General features: G+C 41.5%; 2 protein-coding genes across 2 annotated transcripts in view; both read left to right on the forward strand.

Moving 5' to 3' along the window:
• Positions 1-5,019, forward strand: part of LOC138952453 (beta-1,4-glucuronyltransferase 1-like) — a 142,845-nt gene extending 137,826 nt beyond the window's left edge. Inside the window, exon 4 of the mRNA XM_070324128.1 lies at positions 3,029-5,019. Coding sequence (XP_070180229.1) covers positions 3,029-3,220 — 192 coding nt within the window. The 3' untranslated portion in view covers positions 3,221-5,019. The remainder of the gene's footprint in view (positions 1-3,028) is intronic.
• Positions 5,020-10,635: 5,616 nt separating this feature from the next.
• Positions 10,636-21,536, forward strand: LOC138951787 (enoyl-CoA hydratase, mitochondrial-like). Its single transcript, XM_070323337.1, has 8 exons — positions 10,636-10,785; positions 13,482-13,676; positions 14,363-14,493; positions 16,192-16,291; positions 16,700-16,804; positions 18,010-18,129; positions 19,347-19,414; positions 20,688-21,536. Exons 1-8 carry the CDS (start codon positions 10,674-10,676, stop codon positions 20,751-20,753), a joined length of 897 nt encoding a protein of 298 aa, XP_070179438.1. The 5' UTR covers positions 10,636-10,673; the 3' UTR covers positions 20,754-21,536.
• Positions 21,537-21,554: the final 18 nt, after the last annotated feature.

Raw genomic sequence — 21,554 nt, forward strand, 5'->3', positions numbered from 1 at the left:
CCCGGCAGCGTCCCTGAGGGCTCTACCATCCTTTTTCCCCACCAATTTATTTTTTCTCTCTCCTGAAATGTCAAAACCGTAATTCTGAATGGGCGGAATGCTGTCATCAATTTGTACATGCGCATTTCACATTTAGAATCGCTGCACGTTGAAGAGCATGATGACTCTCTGGGAATAATACCTGCTTTTTAAGTTTATAGATCACTAATGACGGTGACTTTGCAACGGGTTCTGTCAGAATGAACTTAACTAATTATTGTGTTTAGAATAGCGCTACGTTGAAAACAACGAGGGAATGCTTCAGTCGCTGCAATTTGTGCATAGCGCCAAAAACCTGCAAATGTATTTTCCTGAACAATTAGAGCCTAATTCGTGTGTTATGATGACATCTTCGCTTAAATTGTTGTTTGCCAACGCCCAGTAAAATGCACTGCTTTTGACACCGTTTTTTCAGTTTAAGTTCTGGGAAGGGTTTACTTCATAAAAGCTCCACTGAGTAACATTGCCTTGACAAATTCATTGCAGTTATGTGAGTGGGGTTGCAAACTTTTAACATTAGCAGCGAAAATAGAAATATAAACACCTTCGATTGTCACTTGAAAAAATCCAAAATGTCTTGGACAGTCATTTATCTTGATATTAATTTCCCCTGTGTTATTTTGAGGTTTAAATGAATGCAATTAAGGTGTCAAGTTCACGCTGTCCTCTACGGTCGTTGCCTGTAACTTTCTTAGCGTCTAATTTATGCATCCCACGCTGATGGTGGAGGAAAGGAGTTATATTCTGTATCAAACCGAGAGCCCTTCGTTGGTGGATGGCATCTGGTTTGCGTTTTCATTGCCGATCCGCACCGCGTTTTCTGTTTGCTGTGTACGTTCTGGAACGAGGGGCTGTCATTGTAAAATGGCTTCTTTTATTCTCCAGGGAAAAGCAATTTTGAATGTCCACAATCCAGCTCACCTGACTTGTTTAGGGTGTTTACAGCGCGCAAAAAGAAAATCGGTTACTTCGTCCTTCAAGAGCAACTGACATGTACATAAATGCTGGATCATAGTGGATGACGGCAGCATAGTCGAGTCAACTGTGTTTTTAAACCAACAAATCAAAGTCAATTTGAGGATGCTCTCTCTCTCTCTCTCTCTCTCTCTCTCTCTCTCTCTCTCTCTCTCTCTCTCTCTCTCTCTCTCTCTCTCTCTCTCTCTCTCTCTCTCTCTCTCTCTCTCTCTCTCTCTTACCCCTTATTGCAAAAGTGTCAAGTTCATGTTTCTGAAGGAAAAAGAACTACTAACAAATAATTGAATATCAAGAAGTCATAAGTTTTGAAATGAAGAAAAAGTAATAATTCAGAAATATGATATCAAGCTTTCCATTATATATTTCTTCTTTTCTTCTTCTTCTGAGGTCGAGCCTTTTTCTGTTTAAAAGTGCTACTGTAACCGTTTGCTGCGACGGATGCAGACTTTTATTTCTCAATTATTTCAATGTGTGTGTCGCACTGGCCACGCCCGGGGGCGGTAGAGGCAAGAAGTCAAGGATGAGATAAGATAGCTGTGATTTACTGCTGCCAGTGCACGGGCACAACGCCAACGGGGTAATCACGTTCGTTTGTTACGCCAATTACACCACTCCCGCTGTTTTGGGTTTACCCTTTTTCGACCTCGGCGCAAGCCACGCTAGAATATTTAGTAAATCATCATGTCATGTAGTTTTCCCGTGAAATTGCTTTATCGTTAAAGTTTAATTTTGGCTCAGTCTGAATAAATTCAAATCGGTGTTGGTGTCAAGTCATCAAGTCGAGTTACGGGTACCTTCCCAAGGCAGTTCGATCATAGTCACTGAGGTAAACGTTTCTGCCTCTACGGCTCCGTTTTAGCGATTGAATACATAAATGTCAGCAGGAAAGGTGAGCGGTTATATTGCGACTTCAAAACAAAAATAAAACAACAAGTATCAAAATGGAAATTGCTATCAGTACGTCTTCGACTTCTCGTTTTGATTTGTAACGGCGAACGGCACCCACGACCACCCTTTTCATGCTTTTCAAAAGACGATTTCTGACATTCCACACCTATATACCTAGCCCCTGTCCAGACTGGACCTCACCGGGTCTCGTCCAATGGACCGTGTTCAAACTGTCATCAAGGCTCAGCCTGGCCTCTTCATGCAAATGCAAGCTGCCGATCAGAACCGGCCGTTCGAACGAGAATTCGAATCCTCGGAATCGCATTATCTCCGCGTGGCAAACACAGGCAGCCAGACTGTGTTCAACGAAGGAAGAGCGCCTAATCTGATCAAGCGCTGTGTTTGCCCCATGCAGCCTAAACAAATCTGGCCGCCGCTTTCCGCGAAGCTAATGCCAATGTAAACCTTGTCCTTCCAATCAATTGCTCGTGCTTGTGGGTCTCGCACAGTTTGTAGAGCTGGATTTACCTCGATCTTTATATCTGCTGGGCTGACGAGGCAATGGTTGTGAAAATAAGCACTAAAACGGGATCGGACATTAGCTTGGGTCGGTGAATTTTTGAGGGAGGGGACTTTAGTGATAGAAAGAAACACGGTATATAAATGTAATCTGTATATTGAGGGTACGAATGTAATGTGTTTTACGTGGTCAAAGATATTCTACTGCTACGCTAGTAAAACTTTTTTGACTGGGTTCAATTCGGTGAAGGTTTTATGGAATATGCAAAATCCGTGTACCCTTGTAAACAACTGTAAGACGGACAACAACATCTGAAGCCAAAGAAGCATGCTTTGGACATGGGACTTTTTCTTGAGGAATTTCAACCTCCCCTTTACCCACAGTGCGAGTGTGTGTGCGTTGGAGGGGGGGGTTAGAAGGAGAGAAGTTTTTGTGTGTGTGTGTGTGCCTGCATGCACATTTTTGTTTGTGAATGTGTATTTCTGTCTGTTCGTCTGTGCATGTAATGTTGTTTCCAGACTCCCAATATTTGATGATTTTTGCTCGACTTAATACCTGCGTCGCACATTGCAAATTCTTACCGTGCCATTGTCTGTGTTGTTGCAGGTGTGTGAGATGCACGTGGCAGGATACAACTTCGCCGTCCTCAACAACGCCTTCCTCCTGCACAAGGGCTTCAAGTCACAAACCAGTTTCCACCCCACCAAAGAGGAAGAGCAGAACCGAAACCGGTTACTCTTCCGGAAGTTCAAGGAGGAACTCAAGACAAAGTATCCAGACTCTTCACGGCGGTGCTGAACCTTTTGAGATTGTTTTGGTTCGTGAGATAAAGTGGATGAAGGTTGCAGTGCGCCGCAGGTCCTCCAGACTGCGGTAGAGCTTCAGGGCCACCATTACTGGGGTGGAGTCTGAGCAGGCCCCCTTTCTCAGATCCTCGCAGAGTGGGCAGGACTGCAGCTGGTGTCCTGTTGCCTCGGTCACCAGACTCGTAGGGGCACTGCTCCCTATATGGCTGATGTGGAGTTTTGAGTTAAAAGTGATGTTCTTGGTGAAAAATAGATTTAAAACAAAAACCGGCTTCTGCGTTTTGAGTTAAAAGTGATGTTCTTGGTGAAAAAATAGATTTAAAACGAAAACCGGCTTTTGCGTTTTGAGTTAAAAGTGATGTTCTTGGTGAAAAATAGATTTAAAACGAAAACCGGCTTCTGCGTTTTGAGTTAAAAGTGATGTTCTTGGTGAAAAATAGATTTAAAACGAAAACCGGCTTTTGCGTTTTGAGTTAAAAGTGATGTTCTTGGTGAAAAATAGATTTAAAACGAAAACCGGCTTCTGCGTTTTGAGTTAAAAGTGATGTTCTTGGTGAAAAATAGATTTAAAACGAAAACCGGCTTCTGCGTTTTGAGTTAAAAGTGATGTTCTTGGTGAAAAATGGATTTGAAACGCAAACCGTTTTCAGCTCTAATCCAAGCAGAACCGAAGCCGTTGCTCTTTCTAAGGTGAAAGGGATAGCTGAAGGAATTTGTTCCCAGATTTATCTTTGGTAATGTTGAAGCTTTCAGGAAATATCTGGCAGAGGGTCTCCCCCTTCAGTTTCTTAATTAAAACGATAGATGCTGTGGGCTTGCAGGTCCGCCCGCCTAAAGTTGCTTAAATAAATGTACAATGTGATACTGTCGTACCGCAGTCAGTGACACTGCATCTTAATCTGGCCATTGATTGATTTGAAACTTGCCGTGAGTATTGAAAAAATGTGAATATTTAACTGTTTGAGGTGGCTGACCAAATCGCGCTGCGAGTTATATATCAGAAACCACCCGAAATAAGTTTAAAAAAAAGACGCAATGTTGACCATTTTTTCAAAAGTAAAGTACCCGACACTTTAGTCAAACTTTTGAGAGAAAACATTAGTGCAGTTCTTCTAGTCTTTTCTATTTTTCGAATCACGGGAGAACAATATATGGTGATTCGAATTGACAAGATTGTGATTTTGGAGACCACGCCTTCTGCCACTTTTCTGTGGGTCAGATCTGAGCTCGTCAGAAACATGAAGAAGGCATGTCTTACTGTGCTGTTTGTGGTTGAATCGTGAGGGAAATTGCGTTTGTTTGCAAGCTCCTGTTCTTTTTCGCAAAGGACATTTGACGAAAGAGCGAATTGCAGACGTGGAGGAGTGGGGGAGTAACTGGGGGATGAATGCCCTACGTAAACCATGGGTACAGACTGGACTGTGGACAGACTGACAACAACAGTCATGTTGGTGCCTGTACATGAATAGTAAAACAATATGATTTGAATCTACAAGGTAAACAACACTCACGACCATAGATCCCTTTCTTCCCATGTTTGCGTGTGCTTATACCTAGTGATATTGTAAAGCGCATAGTGCTTTTAGTTATGCGCTGTAGAAATCTCCTTAATAAATAAATAAATAAATAGATAGATAAATAAACAATCATTCACAGATGTGTATGGGATGAAAGTATCATTCCACTTGGATATATACACAAAGTAAACAGCCTGGCTGCTTCCCGTGGAAAGTTTTTTTCTCGTTTTTGTTGTTTTTGGGTGGGGTTGGTTTTTTTTTCGTTTTTGTTGTTGCTGGGTGGGTTTTGTTGGGTTTTTTTTTTTTTTTTTTTTTTGGGGGGGGGGGGGGGGGCTTAATTACTTTAGCAGCTCACCATGGTTGTCGGTTATAACATTAATGCAGCAAGACATTTCCACAGAAAGCAGCCAAGCTGTAGATTTGTAGTATGTGTCTTGGTGGAAGGATGCTCTTAAACCTCGCAAAAGCCTGGACAGATGTATGATAACTTACAATATTGTCCACACAGGAAGGAAGGGGCCTTTAATTTACTGTGTGCGTGTTGCAACTGCTTCAGCTTTCTCCAATTACTTTGACGTAAGGGTGCGCAGGTGCGTTAAGGCAGATTAAACGGTCGTTGAGTTGTCAGAACGACATAAATGACTCTAGAGAAACGCTTTGCTAGGAAAACAACATTGCCATGAATAACATTTTTTTTCTGATCACAATGACGATGAATGAAGAGAGAGATAGAGAGAGAGACTGAGAGAGAGAGAGAGAGAGAGAGAGAGAGAGAGAGAGAGAGAGAGAGAGAGAGAGAGAGAGAGAGAGAGAGAGAGAGAGAGAGAGAGAGAGAGAGAGAGAGATTTACTGCAAAATGGTATTTTTGTGTGTTGATTGGAAACACTGTTGGGCAACATTTGAAAAGATTAATGTTGCCACGTTTTTTCTAAATAAAATGGGTCTGTGCAGAATTGACGACAACAAAATAATAAGTGATTGTTTCATTTTACATGTATTTTCTTTTCTTTATTTTTCCTGCTTATCGTTATATTTTGATTGCATGTATTAAAGATGCCTTCCTCCCCGTGTAAACATGTAAACCGGCATCACCGATTTGTCTGGGCTTTCACATGCGCTGAGGGCAGCCCTCCACTTGGTCAATTACCACAACTCACAGACCTGGCTGCATTCTGTGCAGAGTGTGAATTTGGGGGGAAATTAAACACCTTTGTCAACCTGTACAAATAATTCAGCCCAAAACATCTATCTGTGCACAGGACGCAGCCCAGCTGTTGGTTATGGCGGTGGATCCACGTGGAAGGTTGCTGTTTTTCCAGGCTGGAAAAATAATAAAAACACGTTCGCAATGTATGTTGGTTTACATGTTCATTTCCACGAGAAGGCAGGTTAGATTCTGTAGTATTTTTCAGGTTTTGTGTTGTGCAAGGCAAGACTATGACAGGTGACGGTTTCCAAGGGCCGGTAACTATTCCTTCTTGAGATGTTTTATGCTCGGTTGTTGTTTTTGTGTATGGATACAAAAGTGCAAATTGATTCAATGAAAGAAGCACAGTGGTGTCTTTTGATGTATGTAACCACGCCCATGATCCAATGAAAAGAAAATGGATCGAGTTGGCTGATTTGTGTAAGCCTACATTCATACTGTATCTCAAGGCACTTGCTTGTATGTTGTTATATGGGGGGTGGGGTAGAGGGAGGGGGTGAACTGAGTATTGAAGGGAAGAGGATTGAGGGACTTGAAGTGTCAAAAGAGCTGGAATGAGGCGGGTAGTTCTGTGTGTGTGTGTGTGTGTGTGTGTGTGTGTGTGTTCTGTACTCTTGAGTGTATACCGGTTCTGTACTGTTTGCCGGTTATGTGCAGGTAACATTTAAGGGAATGCCGTATTTTGTTCTGTGTGTGTCTGTGTCTGCCGGTGTGTCTGTGTCTGTGTGTTCTGTACTCTTGCGTGTATATCGGTACTGTACTGTTTGCCAGATATGTGCAGGTAACATTATAGGGAATGCCGTATTTTTGTAAAATAATAAAGATGACGCATGGATATCAATTATACGCTTATCCGCCATGTCACCGTATAATCGTGCAATATGTTTATGTTCTGTGTGTTGCAACAATGACCATCAATTTTTGTAAATCCTATTATTGATGGATTCTGAAACTTTCTGAGTGTGCATGTTGGTCCTTTTTTTCTCTCTTGACTTTGATGCTTGTGACTCCATTGCACATACCGGGAACACACCATTACCATATAAGGTCACCCTCATGTGCGTCGAATATTTTGCCTTTGGCTATGATACTGAGTTTTCTTCATGTACGGCAGTGACGTTCCCATCCACCACGGCTTGATTCCAATACGGGAGACAACTGCTTTGATTCACATCATCCAAAGATGAGTTGATTCCCTTGTGCTACTTCCCCGGGTTTGGAACCACCGCATGGACATGTCTTTTCAGTTTTCTCATCACACCGTATCATAAATAGGCTATATTTCGCGGACTCGACCGTAATGTGAACATTTCCATGTTATGCTATGTGAATGGGGACACATTTTGTTTTTTGCGAGATACGCGTGTGTGTGTGTGTGTGTGTGTGTGTGTGTGTGTGTGTGTACTGATATGTGTGTGTGTGTGCGTGCGTGCGTGCGTGTGTGTGTGTTTGATTCAAACTTCTGCTCACATTATGTGACTACATGTATTGCTATTGTACTCATTCATAACAATTAATTGTGCTGTCATGCTGTGCCATGCCTTTAACATGTCGGGCGAAATCCTGTCCTCCACGTGTCGACGTTTTCCACAGAACAATTAACATGCCTTTCCTTCCCCTATGGATCTAAGTGTAGTAAAAGTATAGACCTTCAACCAGCGGGGTGAGCTTTCACATGGCCAGACAAACGTGTCTTGCACACATAGTATACAGCGTGTCTACTTTTTGAGTAGAGTTGGGCTTTTTTAAAAATTAAATTATAGATCGGTGCGAGCTGTTACGTGGAATAAACGTATCTTAGACACAGACCAAAAATCTACATACAGTTTGCCCACTTTCTGTGCATAATTGGATTTTTTTTTCGAATTAAGTTAATTTTGAAACTAACACACATGCTGCCATGAAAAGCGTCCACTGTATACGTGATCGTTTGCACGAGAAGCGGAACGCTACCTTTAAACATACGTGGCCAATGTCTTGTCTGGATGGTGGTCACGTGTGTCCATTCAGTATTACCAGCATAACACAGTATGATATACCTGCTCCGAAAAAAAAGAAACGGGGCACAGTTTAACATGCAAGGACATTCTCATGTGGAGGTTAGCCTGGACAATATAGTCTAGCGTGGCAATGATGTATGGAATGAACAAGTTTAAACGGCAAAAGTGTTCCAGCCACCGTCCAGATAGTTGTGGTGGGGGTTACAACCGTGCATTATGGACAAAGTGTTGGTTGGTTTGCAAGATATTGTAGGTTTATTGCGTAGTTTGTCCCCCGCGGCTTTTCCAAGGCGCAATTTTTTAAAACCAGTTTTGATGTGACTATACTATTGAAGATGAAAAGTATTCCTACAATAGGAGGCCAGTTGAATCAGTGCCGAACAGTTACAACTCTGCCATTCTGTAAAACGTGTTGACTCAAGTGATATCGTGCAAATGGCGACTGTTACTTAACACTTGTTTTGAAAAAAATTGCGCTCACGTACCTTTACGACGTGGCTGCTTACCAATGTCTGAATACGTTCTGCGAATGTGCAATACCGAAAATGATGATAATTCATAATAACTCTCATCAGCAAAACCACAACTGGTTTTTGTTTTTCTTTTAATGTTTTGGAACATGCGCGGATGATTTATTGAGGTGGGGTTTTTTTACACTCCGAGAGTACAAACTGTTGTGTTTGTGTCCAAAGAACATGAAACCTTCATTCGAAACACAAATCATTTGTTTGAATGTTCATTTCACTGATGGTAAACAAGATAAAGTCATGCTCCTGTGTAATAACGAATGTTGGGTTTGTCAGAAGCATGTATGTGTATGTTGATAAAATAAAGTATATACATGTCAAACACAAAACTGTATGCTGTGTTATTGTAATGGTGGCTGTGGAGAGTGAGAGAGAGTGTGTGTGTGTGTGTGTGTGTGTGTGTGGGAGGGGGGGTGAGTGTGTGTGTAAAAGAGACAGTGGTTTTTTTCTTAACATAACAGTAGACGCTCAGACATTGACGTTTTGATACACATTTTTTAACGTAAAGGAATTTCCAACATTATTTTAAACAACCACAAAGCTAACAATACAAAACAGATATCCAGGATGTCGCACAAAACAAAGAGTTACTTGGGCGTCTGCCAAAAAAACAAAAACATATCCAGGTTTCAGCATAAAACAATAAGGGATGTGGGGGGGGGGGGGGTGCAGCTTTAATAAATAAAGTAAGGAAACTTCCATCAACATTACTTTAACGCAGCTATAATTTATAATGAGATCATAACAAAAGTGTAAACAGACAATATTCGCTTTTTTTTTTTACAACTGCCAGGGCCAGAGGACAAGCAAATGGAAACAGTTGCTGACTCCCACATTTGATATCGGGGCGTAGGTACACAACAAAGTCTGTCGGCCCACTATACAGAAGTAATATGGCCATTTGGCATGTTCCTGGCATTTTCTATTCACAGATGTCTCTGTTGACTTCACGCACCTGTTTATCGAAAGCATAACTATCGTTGCAGTACCGCCTTGTCAGTGTAAATCACAGATGACTGTCGTAGCCTCAGAAGACGGACTAATTGTCGAGTGGACACTGTCTGAGAAAGCATCCTCATCCTTGCACTGCTCAACGTCCGTCCGCCATAGTCCATCTGCAGAACTGTATCACACATACACGCACGCTCGGACGCACGCACGCACGCACGCACGCACGAGCATACCGTCACACAGTGACACACACACACGCTTGCACGTACGCACGCATGCACGGAAACACACCCTTTCACACCGTGAGGCTCTTACACACACACGCACACACACACACACCAGGGGCGGATGACATCATTTTTAATGGGGGGGGGGGGTCCAAATTTCTTTAAGGGACAATTCGACGACGCGAAGCGTTTAGCTGAGCTAGGGCCGGGCGAAAACGGAGCAAGTGCAATCTGAGGCAAGAAACTTGCCCTAGTACACCTTCAAAAAAAGTAAATTTAAGAAGACAAATTTGGATAAAAAGAAAAAAAAGGAAAATTTACCGATCTGGTGCAACCTGAGCCAGCAAATTACCCAACTACCTTCCAAAACCGTAATTAGAAGACAAATGCTAGCTCCTAGGGGTGTCCGGGGGCATGCCCCCGCGGAAAATTTCCATTAAAAATCAAGGAAAATGGAGCAATCTGGTGCAATCTTATCTGAGCCTTCAGTTTTTCTTTATTTTCAAATGCATTTATTTTTTATACTTTTTTTCTTCTCAGTTTTTTTTTTAGGCCCCTGGTGTGTGTGTCAGTGTGTGTATTGTGTGTTGTGTTGGTGTTTCTTTTTTAATGGGATCGTGGTTCGAAACTTGTTTCGTTCAAATATCAGGCCCTATCACTACGCTGATTCGCTGTTGACACGCTAGTTAGTGAAAGCATCTCCAGTAAAGCCTGGTGGAAAACACAGATCACTGGTGCTAAAGTAACAAGGGGAAGAACGCTGTCTTGAAAGCCTTTTGGCATATAAGCCAGGTAGCTTCCCTTAGATCATGTTGTAAAGAACAAGCAGTTCTAACAAATTTCGTTTTCTGGGTACATATCTTAATGCGATATCTGGTAATCTTACTATGTTTGTAGTTTTGATTATTTGATGTTTATTTCTTGGTTATTGACTAAAAATCACTTCCACGTGTTTTCGGGTCGTTTCTTTTGTAAGCCATTCCATACCTTTAGGCAGCCGTGCTTCAAAGTTCAAGATGGCTTCCGTAGGATGTGTCGTCGGCTCTGTCTGCAGAAATGTTTTGCTGCAAGCGGCTAAAAGTAACACTGGCATGGTTTCTCAACTACACCAGAGGCTACTCTCAACAGGTTGGAATGAGTATGATGCAAGCAAACATCTGTCTTGTTCCTCCGTTCATGTCGGCTGCTTTTTAGTTCGGTTTCCAACACAAGTCAAGTTTGAGATAGCCGTGGTCAGAGTTCAAGGAGTGAAGGACACCTTGTGCCGGACATAAATTTTCATTTTCTTTCTTTTTTTCAGCGTACGATGTGGGTTATAAAAAAAAATCATACGTTTGCTGAGTAATTTAAAGGCTCGCTCCTTTTTGTGAAATTAGTACGGCTCACCATCTCAAATCTTGCCAGGCTTTTTTTTACATAGGCTATGACCATGCCCATGGGCATGGGCCTTCACTGACCACAGGCGGAAGGTATCGTCCACTGGACTACTACTATCACAGAAAGACTACAAGGTACGTCACTCACCTTCGAGTCTTCTGTGTTCTTGGAGTCGCTTCCTGGGGAAAAATATTGTTCAAGACGGTTTGCCTCTTCCTACAGTCTGTGTAAGGTCAAATAAATACAGTTGAATGATTGTTTGAACTGTATCTATGTATGTACCTTTACTTTTCAGCTTCCGTCCCTTGCAGGTTGTTTTTAACCATCATTTGGACGAATCTTCGTTTGCGAGCCGCCAACTTCCACCGGACGTCAAACTCATGCATCCGCACCGAATTTGCATCAACACACTAGGCTATATCTACATATAATTTTGAAAAAATAATGTTTACTTTCAGCTAATTTTATAAAACGAAACAATTTAGTTTTTCGCTCGTTTCTTGTTCATTCATAAATTCAGTACTTACCAAAAAAATAACGTTTTCCTCATTTTGAATGCCGAACGGATCTTCACTAATACCGAAAGTGAAAACTCCCGTGGGTAGCTTCCCTTTGCTGCCCAATATTTACATATGTTTTAGACCAATGAGCGCTGGTATGCAAATTCGGTGCGGATGCATGAGTTTGACGTCCGGTGGAAGTTGGCGGCTCGCAAACGAAGATTCGTCCAAATGATGGTTAAAAACAACCTGCAAGGGACGGAAGCTGAAAATTAAAGGTACATACAGTTCAAACAATCATTCAACTGTATTTATTTGACCTTAGGCCTAAAAAAAAAGGTGTGGTTACGGTAACCCGACCTACCCTATTTTTAGGGGCCGATCCTATAACTTTTTATTACATTTGTCACACACACACAAAAAAAAGAGTGCAAAAAACGCAATGAAAGCGAAAGCGCCCGAGTCGCACACTTATTTCCCTGTCAAGTAGGTTTAATTTGTACACATTAGAAAAAAAAGTTAAAAAAAAAAAAAAAGTGATTGCCTACCTACCTACCCTATTTTTTTTGGCTATGTTACCGTAACCACACCTATTATTTTTTTTGGCCTTACACAGACTGTAGGAAGAGGCAAACCGTCTTGAACAATAGTTTTCCCCCGGAAGCGACTCCAAGAACACAGAAGACTCGAAGGTGAGTGATGTACCTTGTAGTCTTTCTGTGATAGTAGTAGTCCAGTGGACGATACCTTCCGCCTGTGCACTGACTTGGTCACATACCAAAACCCAACATCCTTGCTGCCTGAAGTGATGAGTTTGACGATTTTGATGAATTAATTTCTTAAAACGCCACCTCTGGCATTTGTGAAATTACTTCATCAAAAGCTTCCCACATAGAGCATGCAGGCTGTGACCAAGTGGAGGGATGGTCATATCCCATGTAATTGACAGTAAAAGCCTGGCAAGATCAGAGACAGTGAGCCAAACAGTTTACACGAGGAGTGTGCCTTTTACGTCCTATGAGGTGTGAGGACGCGGTCATGATGGAAGAAGTTTGTGATTTGTTTATAGTGACTGCAATCAAAGATGAAATTATCCCCCTTTACTTGGGTTGCAATGCCATACATGTACTTGGAATGCTGTACCAGGAGCGTTAAAACTTTTACTACTTTTAGTCTTTTCACATTACAGAAAAATATGTGCTGATGTTGTTATTAAAAGAAGCTTCTAATAAGTAGGGAGAACACTATTCATGGGGAACTGAATGGGTCACAGGTGCCGATGTCATGATTTTTGTACAAATGTTCGTTGGTCATAAGTAGACATAGAACACTTTTTTTTATCTCAACAAGAAACTCAGGTGTGGTGTACCACAGAATTACAATATACAACATAAAACGTATACAAGTAAACGTAAAAGTAAGTATTTGGTTGCGGTTATGGAAGAGTTGCTTCCCTTCAATCTGAAGCGAGCATACATGGGCACTGGAAAGTGGAGGTAAGTGGTCATGGTGGTAGTAAATAGTGAGTGAGCTGTGATGTGTCAGTATGTGTTTCTCCAAACAAAAATACTGCATAACATGCATGTCAGAGCTGATTTTTCACTGTGATGCCATGATGGCTTGCCATCACTGATCAGTGGAAGCATGTGTTTGCTTCTGTATGAAGGAGTGCGCGTAACTCTTCAAGAGCCCATAAAAACACTTGACTTTTTTGTTCTTCGAACATCATCTATTCCTTGGTTTCAAAGACAGTTCCTGAAATCCAAGAGTGTCCAAGACAAGTCAGGATTCCTGATGATACGAGTGGACTGTTAAAGCTTTTTAACATTTTATATCGTAATCTGCAACAAAAAGACAAATCATTGCTTCAGCAATACTCATTACTGTGACCCCTGCACTGTCCCTTTAAGATTCATAACTGAGGATGCACGTTATTATTTGTCGTAGGTCAGTTCCAAAACTTGATAGTGGAGAAGCGTGGAGAGAAGAAGAATGTGGCGCTCATCAAGCTGAACAGACCAAAAGCACTCAACGCCCTCTGCGATGCTCTCATGTTGGAAATGACCGTCGCTTTGGATGATGCAGAAAAGGACAAAGATATTGGTTGCATAGTCATTACAGGCAGTGACAAGGCCTTTGCTGGTATGATGAATGTGATCGTTGAGTGTGTGTGGTTGTGTGTGTGTGTGTGTGTCTCTCTCTCTCTCTCTCTCTCTCTCTCTCTCTCTCTCTCTCTCTCTCTCTCTCTCTCTCTCTCTCTCTCTCTCTCTCTCTCTCTCTCTCTCTGAAGCATAATAAACCAAACCTTTTAGGCCGAACTACACAACTACATGTGCATTTGTTTTTCTGTACACATCACTGAAATCTTGTGAACAGAACATTTGGTTCAACACAGGTTTGAGTCAACATAATGAAAAACACATGAAGAGTTTTGTGTGCAATGGGTCATAAAAACATTTGGAAACACTGGAATGGTTTTAAGCATAATTGTTATTTTTTTACCATTGTGTATTCAGTGCGTGCAACATTCCTTGAACAAGTAAATGTACAAACAACAAGGTGGAACCCCGATTTTAAGCCTCCCCCCCCAAAGACCCTGATTTCTCAGATTTTCTGTTCATAACCTCTGTAAATTTCCCCCCATTTTAAGACTCCTTCCTATTTAAGACGTGATTTTCTCAGATATTTGGAGGTCTTAAAAGGCGGGTTCCACTGTAGTGCATAACATGCACTGGGACTTCATTGTCATTGTCACGCCATCATTGTTTGCGGCCACTCTTGAGTGGCAACGTTGGTGTGCCTCAATTAGCCTTTGTGATTTTGTTTAGCTGGAGCAGATATCAAGGAGATGCAGCAGATGAAGACTTTCGCTGAGACCTACAACGCTAACTTTCTGACTGACTGGGACGTTGTTTCAAAATGCCGGAAACCCATCATTGCGGCAGTCAACGGATATGCTGTACGCATTCAGGGCAGGCTAACCAGTACTGCTAAAATAGTTAACTGAATTGGCCCCACTTAACAGCGTTTGTCAAAATAAAGAAAACATGAAATGGAACAACAATAGATTTTTTCTACCATTTTATACTGAAGTGAAACTTAAATTCTGATGCTCTGACATTAAATCTCACAAAGAAATTTTCTGGCATGGAGCTTCTCCATGATATTCCTTGCAGGAACAGTAAAGCACCCGATGCTGTTGTGGGGACAGTTCCTTCTGTAGAGAAGAAAAAAAAGTTGCACACGTGAAAATACTTGTTTTGTATACACCCCTTCGGAGTTTCGAGTGCGCATGCGCGGCTAGTCACATTTTTGGCGGCAGGGGGCGCTCCGTTGTACCAAACACACTCGAGATCCATTCCGCTTAAATCATGAAACTATCGTGGGACAAAAACCACAGAAATATCAAAGAGATAAGAGCTTACGAGGGAAAACTTGAACGCAATCGGCAATGTACCTCTTCTGAAGACCTCGTGTTTGGTACAATTTGCAATCCCAGCATGCAATGCGCAGACTCTCGCCTGAGACTCCTAAAGGGTGTATTGCTGAATGCCTGGGAATGCTTGGCTAGTCTGAGTTAGTGCCCCCTTATGTTTGCAGTTGGTGCAGATGTGCCTGAGATGAGTCAAAAGACATTTGAAAGCGTCATTGAGCAAGATTTTCCTGCTAACTTCCACTCTGTCAGCAAATGTAGAAAGCCGACTATCGCTGCTGTAAATGGACACGCTGTACGTAGAATGGTTCCTTCTTCCTATGGATGAAAGCCACAGTCTTTCCCGTGAAAACAGTTCTGATCACTATCTGAGATCTAGTCAGGTTTTTATATGAGATAAGAGCTTCCCTCCATTTGGGATCATACCCAAAATCACCTGCCTGTGTGCACTGTACGTGTGCAGAGTGGGACTTTTTTTTATGAGTCAATTTCACAGATGGACACAAGTGTCTTTTAAGAAATGAACTGATGAAACAATACCCAATCTGCACAGGAAGATGTTGATTTTTTGTATGTGTCCAAGTTGAGGGATGGTCTTATCTGACCTAGAAGCCCAGACAAATCTGGTTTGCTGACCGGGAGGGACTGTGCCTTTCGATTGGTTGCATGCTTTCTTCCTTGATTGTGTTATATCTTCTGCCCTTTCTACCAGCAAACTTCCATGAAACAAAAAAACTATATTTCCTTGTCTTTTGTATCTGTGTGCATGTATATCTGCACCAACTGCACCAACCCCCTCCCCTGTCATTGCTTACCTCTTTTTGTGTAATATTATTATCCCAGTGTCAAGTACAAAATGGTGGGGTTACTTTTTTTACAATTCTAGCATGTTCTGAGGGGATCGGGAGGGTTGGCGTGGCCAAGATTTTCCAAGTATAGTCACTGATAGTTCATCAGAAAAATATCATTACAATATGCATCGTCATTTAACTTACAGGTTAAGTTTACTTCAGGAATGAACTGAACCTGAAATTAAAACTTGCATTAAAACTTAGTACAGTGTTTGTGTAAATGATATTTTGCTGAACTGAACAAGAGCATGTTCTTTTTGAAGTCATTTTGTTTTTCCCCAGCATACATCATATTGTTGATTGATTGACTGATTGATTTATCGGATTGTGAATCAGAAACATATTTTTAAGTAATGTTGCGGTTGTTTTGTAGCTGGGTGGTGGATGTGAACTTGCCATGATGTGTGACATTATCTACGCTGGAGAGAAAGCAAGTTTTGCCCAGCCTGAAATCACACTGGGAACCATTCCAGGTGAGTGTGTGTGTGTGTGTGTGTGTGTGTGTGTGTGTGTGTGTGTGTGTGTGTGTGTGTGTGTGTGTGTGTGTGTTTTTAGCACATGTATGTATGCTAGTATTTTGTTTGGTATTTTTTACTTTCATTGACTGCATGATTGAGGGAAAATACATGTTATAAATGATTCTATACTGTATTTGGTTGTGTGCGTGCGTGTGTGTGTACATGCATGTATGTGCGCATCTGTGTGTGCATGTCTGTTTGTGTGTGTGGGGAGGGTAGGGACCAGCACTGATATGATTGAAACTTGTCTGCTTCTTCAAATCAAAACTTTCATAATTTCTGATTTTCATATTTCACCAAGCAAGAGCATAAAAAAACATTTTTGGTGGGAGGTTTTAGTATCTTTATTGCTACCTTGTACAGGGGCTGGAGGCACGCAGCGACTGATTCGTGCTGTAGGCAAGTCCAAAGCCATGGAAATCGTGCTGACAGGAGACAGAATGTCTGCCCTCGAAGCAGAAAAAGCTGGTGAGTTGTGAAGTACATGTAGTCTGTTACCATGACAGCAGCCAGAAAAAAAGCATCCGGTCACTTGGTGTTTTCACACAATAATGTCACATGCACAGCAGAGAATAGATCATGATTTTCATCAACTTCAGAAGGGCAATGTCATGTTGGGTGCTTATTCATAATAATCTCAAATGCACAGCAGAGAAAAGATAATTATTTTCACCAATTTCAAAACAGACACTGTAAAAAATGAAAACCCAAAAAAACAGAAACAAAATGACAAAAACAAAACGCCTGCTTTAGCATCAAGAGCTATAATATGCCTTCCATGAAAGGCTCTCACACTTTTGGGTACAATGCATGACCAACAAATGGGGTCAAAATGCTGTTTTGTTTTGAAACCAGTTTGGGTTCAAAAGCTTACAACTTGTGATTCTTTGACAAGAAGAGGATTGATTTCAGCTGGTGGTGTAAATGTTAACCCTTTCGCTGCCAATCAAAACTTGCGTATGTGCATTCCTGACTGCCAGGGAATATTGGAGTTCGGGGTGTAATAATTCACAAAAAATTCTAGCTCCAAACTGGCAGTAGGTAGGTAAGTAAAACTTATGTTATTTTTAAGGGAAATTGAACCTAGAATCTGTTTTTAGTGTCTAATCATGGAAATAATAATTAGTTTGGTTTATACTGATGTTTAGATATGAACTTTTGAAAAATCAGTCCAGCGCATCTTCCGGTGCCTGTGGATCAAACACAGGTGGCTGTTTTGCTTGCTCCAAGAAAGGATTATAATCACTATCATCTACCTGTTTCCAACGAATCGTCCGAAAGAAGATCTCCCCCTTCCCCTGTCAGTATCCATAATTATTTGCACCGCCTGTAGCGTCAGTCCGGCTTTGTTTTTCCCTGCTAGGGCCCAGTCGACTGTCACCGTTAGCCATTTTGACGAGTTGAGATTTCTCTCCCCTACCTTGTCGCCAAGGCCGAAAATAGCCTTCAGACGCAAAACCGCGTCACCATTTATGTTTATTCATGAGAATGAGGTATCCTACCAAGCCATTGGCTGCTATTTGTGTGTCAGCAGTGACGTAGCATTTCTGGAAAATCCCGGAACGGAGAAGACGGGTTTACACGTCCTAAGGCGCTGCCGCTGCTCAAGCGCATGACGGGTATACCCGTCCTAAGGCAGTCAAGTGGTTAATGGACTCAATGACTGTGTGCAGGTTTGGTGAGCAAAGTGGTGCCAGTGGATCAGCTGGTGGACGAGGCCATCAAAACTGCTGAAAAGATTGCAGGCCACTCTAAAATTATCAGCTCCATGTGCAAAGAAGCTGTCAATGCAAGTAAGTACCTGGTGCAAACTTTGATGGTGCTATTCCTGAGATACTGGATTTCCTGTGCTGAATGGAAAACTACTTTGTGCTGTTTTTTATAGAGATTACACAACGTCATCGAGTGAGGGACCGAAAAATATTGAAACTCGAGGATGATTTTTTTGTGGTATCAACCGAGACCGTAGGTCTCGGTTGATACCACACAAAAAAATCATCCGAGAGTTTCAATATTTTTTGGTCCCTCACAAGATGACGTTTGTGTAATTTGTGTATACAATGATAAATTGATTGTATACAATGATCAATCTCTATACCTTCCTGTCACTGGAAGCAGCAACACTTGAAAGCATAAGTTCCCTTGACAAACGTCATTTATGATTGGCGTCATCTATGAATGACGTCACTGTCTAGACAAGACAAGTGCCGGTATCGGCAAACCTTGTCGCAGCAAAGGGCTATGACCCGTGCCTTGATACCATTGAGATCATAGGAGATGCACAGCAGTGCCGATACCAGGTTTCTTTAGCTTCACTTTAAAATGATATCAGAACGATAGTTATTCACTTGAAAGTGAACACAGGAGAGTTGTATACAGTAGGTTAATTACGTGCAACTTCGATAATTGTAGTGAGAAGAAATTAAAAATTCACGTTTGGTTGTGCTGAATAGAAGGAACACATGCTTCATGGCTAATTTCTTGCCTTCGTAACTGAAGTCGCAGATGATCTGAAGAGCCAACATTTGCTTCTGTGTGGCTATGTCCCTTGCTGAAGTGGAGCATGCGTTTAATAATGAGTTTAGTCCAGTCGTGGTAACACAATCAAACCGGCCCCCATGGCACAGTGGTTAGCACATTGGGCTGCGGGCGGGGAGGTCATGGGTTCGAATCCCATCAGTCATGTGGGTTTTTCAGGCTTCGGCTCCTACCCAGAGTGGAAGTGCTATGGTTCCAATGGGAAGGCTGGGATCACACAGCCGAGTGTCATTCACTTAATGAATGCGACTTTGTGCTCATTCCCATTGCATAAACAGCTATGTGAGAGGAATTAGGGAAAGGAGGAACACTTGATTTTGAAATTTGAAGGAATGGCCCACTAAAGTATACAGCTCTTCTAGTTTGTAAAAGGAGAAACCTCTGTTCTGTGCCTTTACAACCACCACAAAATGTGCAGTTTTTTTCAATCGTTTTTTTTTTTCTGACAAGGATGTTTATGTTTCATGTGCAGGTCAAGAGATGTCCCTTGCTGAAGGACTTCACGTGGAAAAACGCTTCTTCCACACAACATTCGCCACAGTAAGACATTCTTGTTCTGCTTTTGTGTAGTTAAAAAACAGAGGGACTCAAGTGTTCAATGCAAATTTATAAATGGCAAGTTGAAAATATTGGTCATTACAAGTTGCATCATACACAATCATACCAGATAAACAGTTACCTGGTTAAAAGAAATGTCCAAAAGAAAGCAATTGACTATTGTTTTAAAGGCACAGTAAGCCTCCCGTAAACCATCACAGATACTGTCAGGCTTTTACACGCAGTACAAACACCCTTTCATTTAAGCACTCACTGCTGGAGAGCATCCTAGGTGCCCTCCGTAAAGAGTGAGCAATTTTCAAAGAATTTATTTTTGCGTGGGTTATCTTACCCCTGAGTCATTGTGAACCCGTGTGATCCAGTTTCCCTTTTTCACAATGCAGTCTTCATTGTAGTGTAATTTGAATGCGGCTCACTGTGAGCTTATCTGCAATAGCACGTTATTATGTACCTCTGACTATTCACAAAACAAACGAATGTGGTTCATAAGAACTCTAGCGATGGCTTTTGACTGCCTATAAACCGTCGTCTGCAACGAAAACCACGACCTTGCGTGACCCTGCTTCCGGGCTTTTCTTTTTTCAAACTTTCAAAACTTCGAATTGTACTGATCTTGTTTTCATGAAAAAAGAATTCTTTTATGATTTAAGAATGTTTGTGTAAGAAGCTGTCAATTTATTATTAAGATTTTAAAAGTTAGGTCTAGCGCCAAAACGCACCACGGTCTGATTCATTCTGATAATCATCGCTCCACGGCTATCGCCAATTGAAGGGAAGTAACTCATTTTTGACCTGAGTTCAGGATGGGTCCGATTGTGATGGAGACAATCCGAAAAAATAATTCTTTGAAAATTGCTCGCTCTTTACGTAGGGCACCTAGGATGTTCCCGTTCGGTGAGCGTTCAAATGGAAGGGTGTTTGTACTGTGTGTAAAAGCCTGACAGTATCTGTGATGGTTTACGGGAGGCTTACTGTGCCTTAAATTTCCTTGAAATTCCTTTTTCAGTTTAGAAACCAAGTAATGGATGTCTGTCTAACTGGGCTTGTACTTGCGCGAGAGATGTCACATGCTTTTTGATTCTTGATGTTTAAACATAAGTTTATTTTAACAAGGGTTACAATCATGACATGTATACAAAGTTCACAGAAACAGCAACAAGCTTTGATTCTTGATGTTTATTTTTGTTTACCTGTCTGCTCTTACATACAAGCAGAATAGATGTGACCTCTAGATTTTGTTCTCTCCCTCTATCAGAATGACCGGATGGAGGGCATGACGGCCTTTGTTGAAAAGAGGAAACCCAACTTCACAGACAACTAAAGTGTGGACCAAAACACACAGCACCACGACTGATGACAGGGATGGGACCCCAAAGTATTTAGGATTTTGTTGCCATTTGTGATTCTGTTTGTAAATATAACATCAACTTTTTGCTTTTGTGTGTGTGTGTGTGTGTGTGTGCGCGTTACTTCTTTATTTAATTTGTTTATATTTTATATTTTTAACAGTCAGGAAGAACATATTGCATTGAAGTCTGTGATTGTGTAGTCATGTTCCTCGGCAAGGGAAAAGGCATACAGCCACTTTTGCTTTGTCCGTCTACTGCAAAGATAGCGTTTTACTGACGGTGGGGTTGAGCTTAATATTATTTGAGTGTTTTTATTTTCTAATTTAGCGAGCTGTTTGTGGTAGTGAAAGAACTTTGTGCATTCTGAATTAGTAGATTGATGGAAGTGAATTATGTTTGTTATGGGTAGGAACTATTGAAAACAAAATCTCCACCTATACACTGTACTTGTGTTTATGATTGTGTTTTTGTTGACCTTTGGTTTTGCATTTACTTCCTGTACAGTGACAAGCAGCAGATACAATTTTAATTGAATTGTATGCTGCATTGCAGTGATTAGGCAGTGTGTGGAAAGAAAGAGAAGCGAAAAGTATGTGTAAGGTTTGCATGACTGTTGATTGTCCGGGAGACTTTATGTAGCCAGTTCTAAAAAAAGAACATTTGTAGATGTTCGTAATAGTTGAGCGATGTTAAGCAATTTGTACAAGTGTACATGAATTTGAATTGCTGTCTGAATAAACAGAACTGTCATTTTACCCCTTTTTTGTGAATGT

The sequence above is a fragment of the Littorina saxatilis genome, linkage group LG17 (genome assembly GCF_037325665.1).
Source record: "Littorina saxatilis isolate snail1 linkage group LG17, US_GU_Lsax_2.0, whole genome shotgun sequence".
NCBI classification, from domain to species: domain Eukaryota; kingdom Metazoa; phylum Mollusca; class Gastropoda; order Littorinimorpha; family Littorinidae; genus Littorina; species Littorina saxatilis.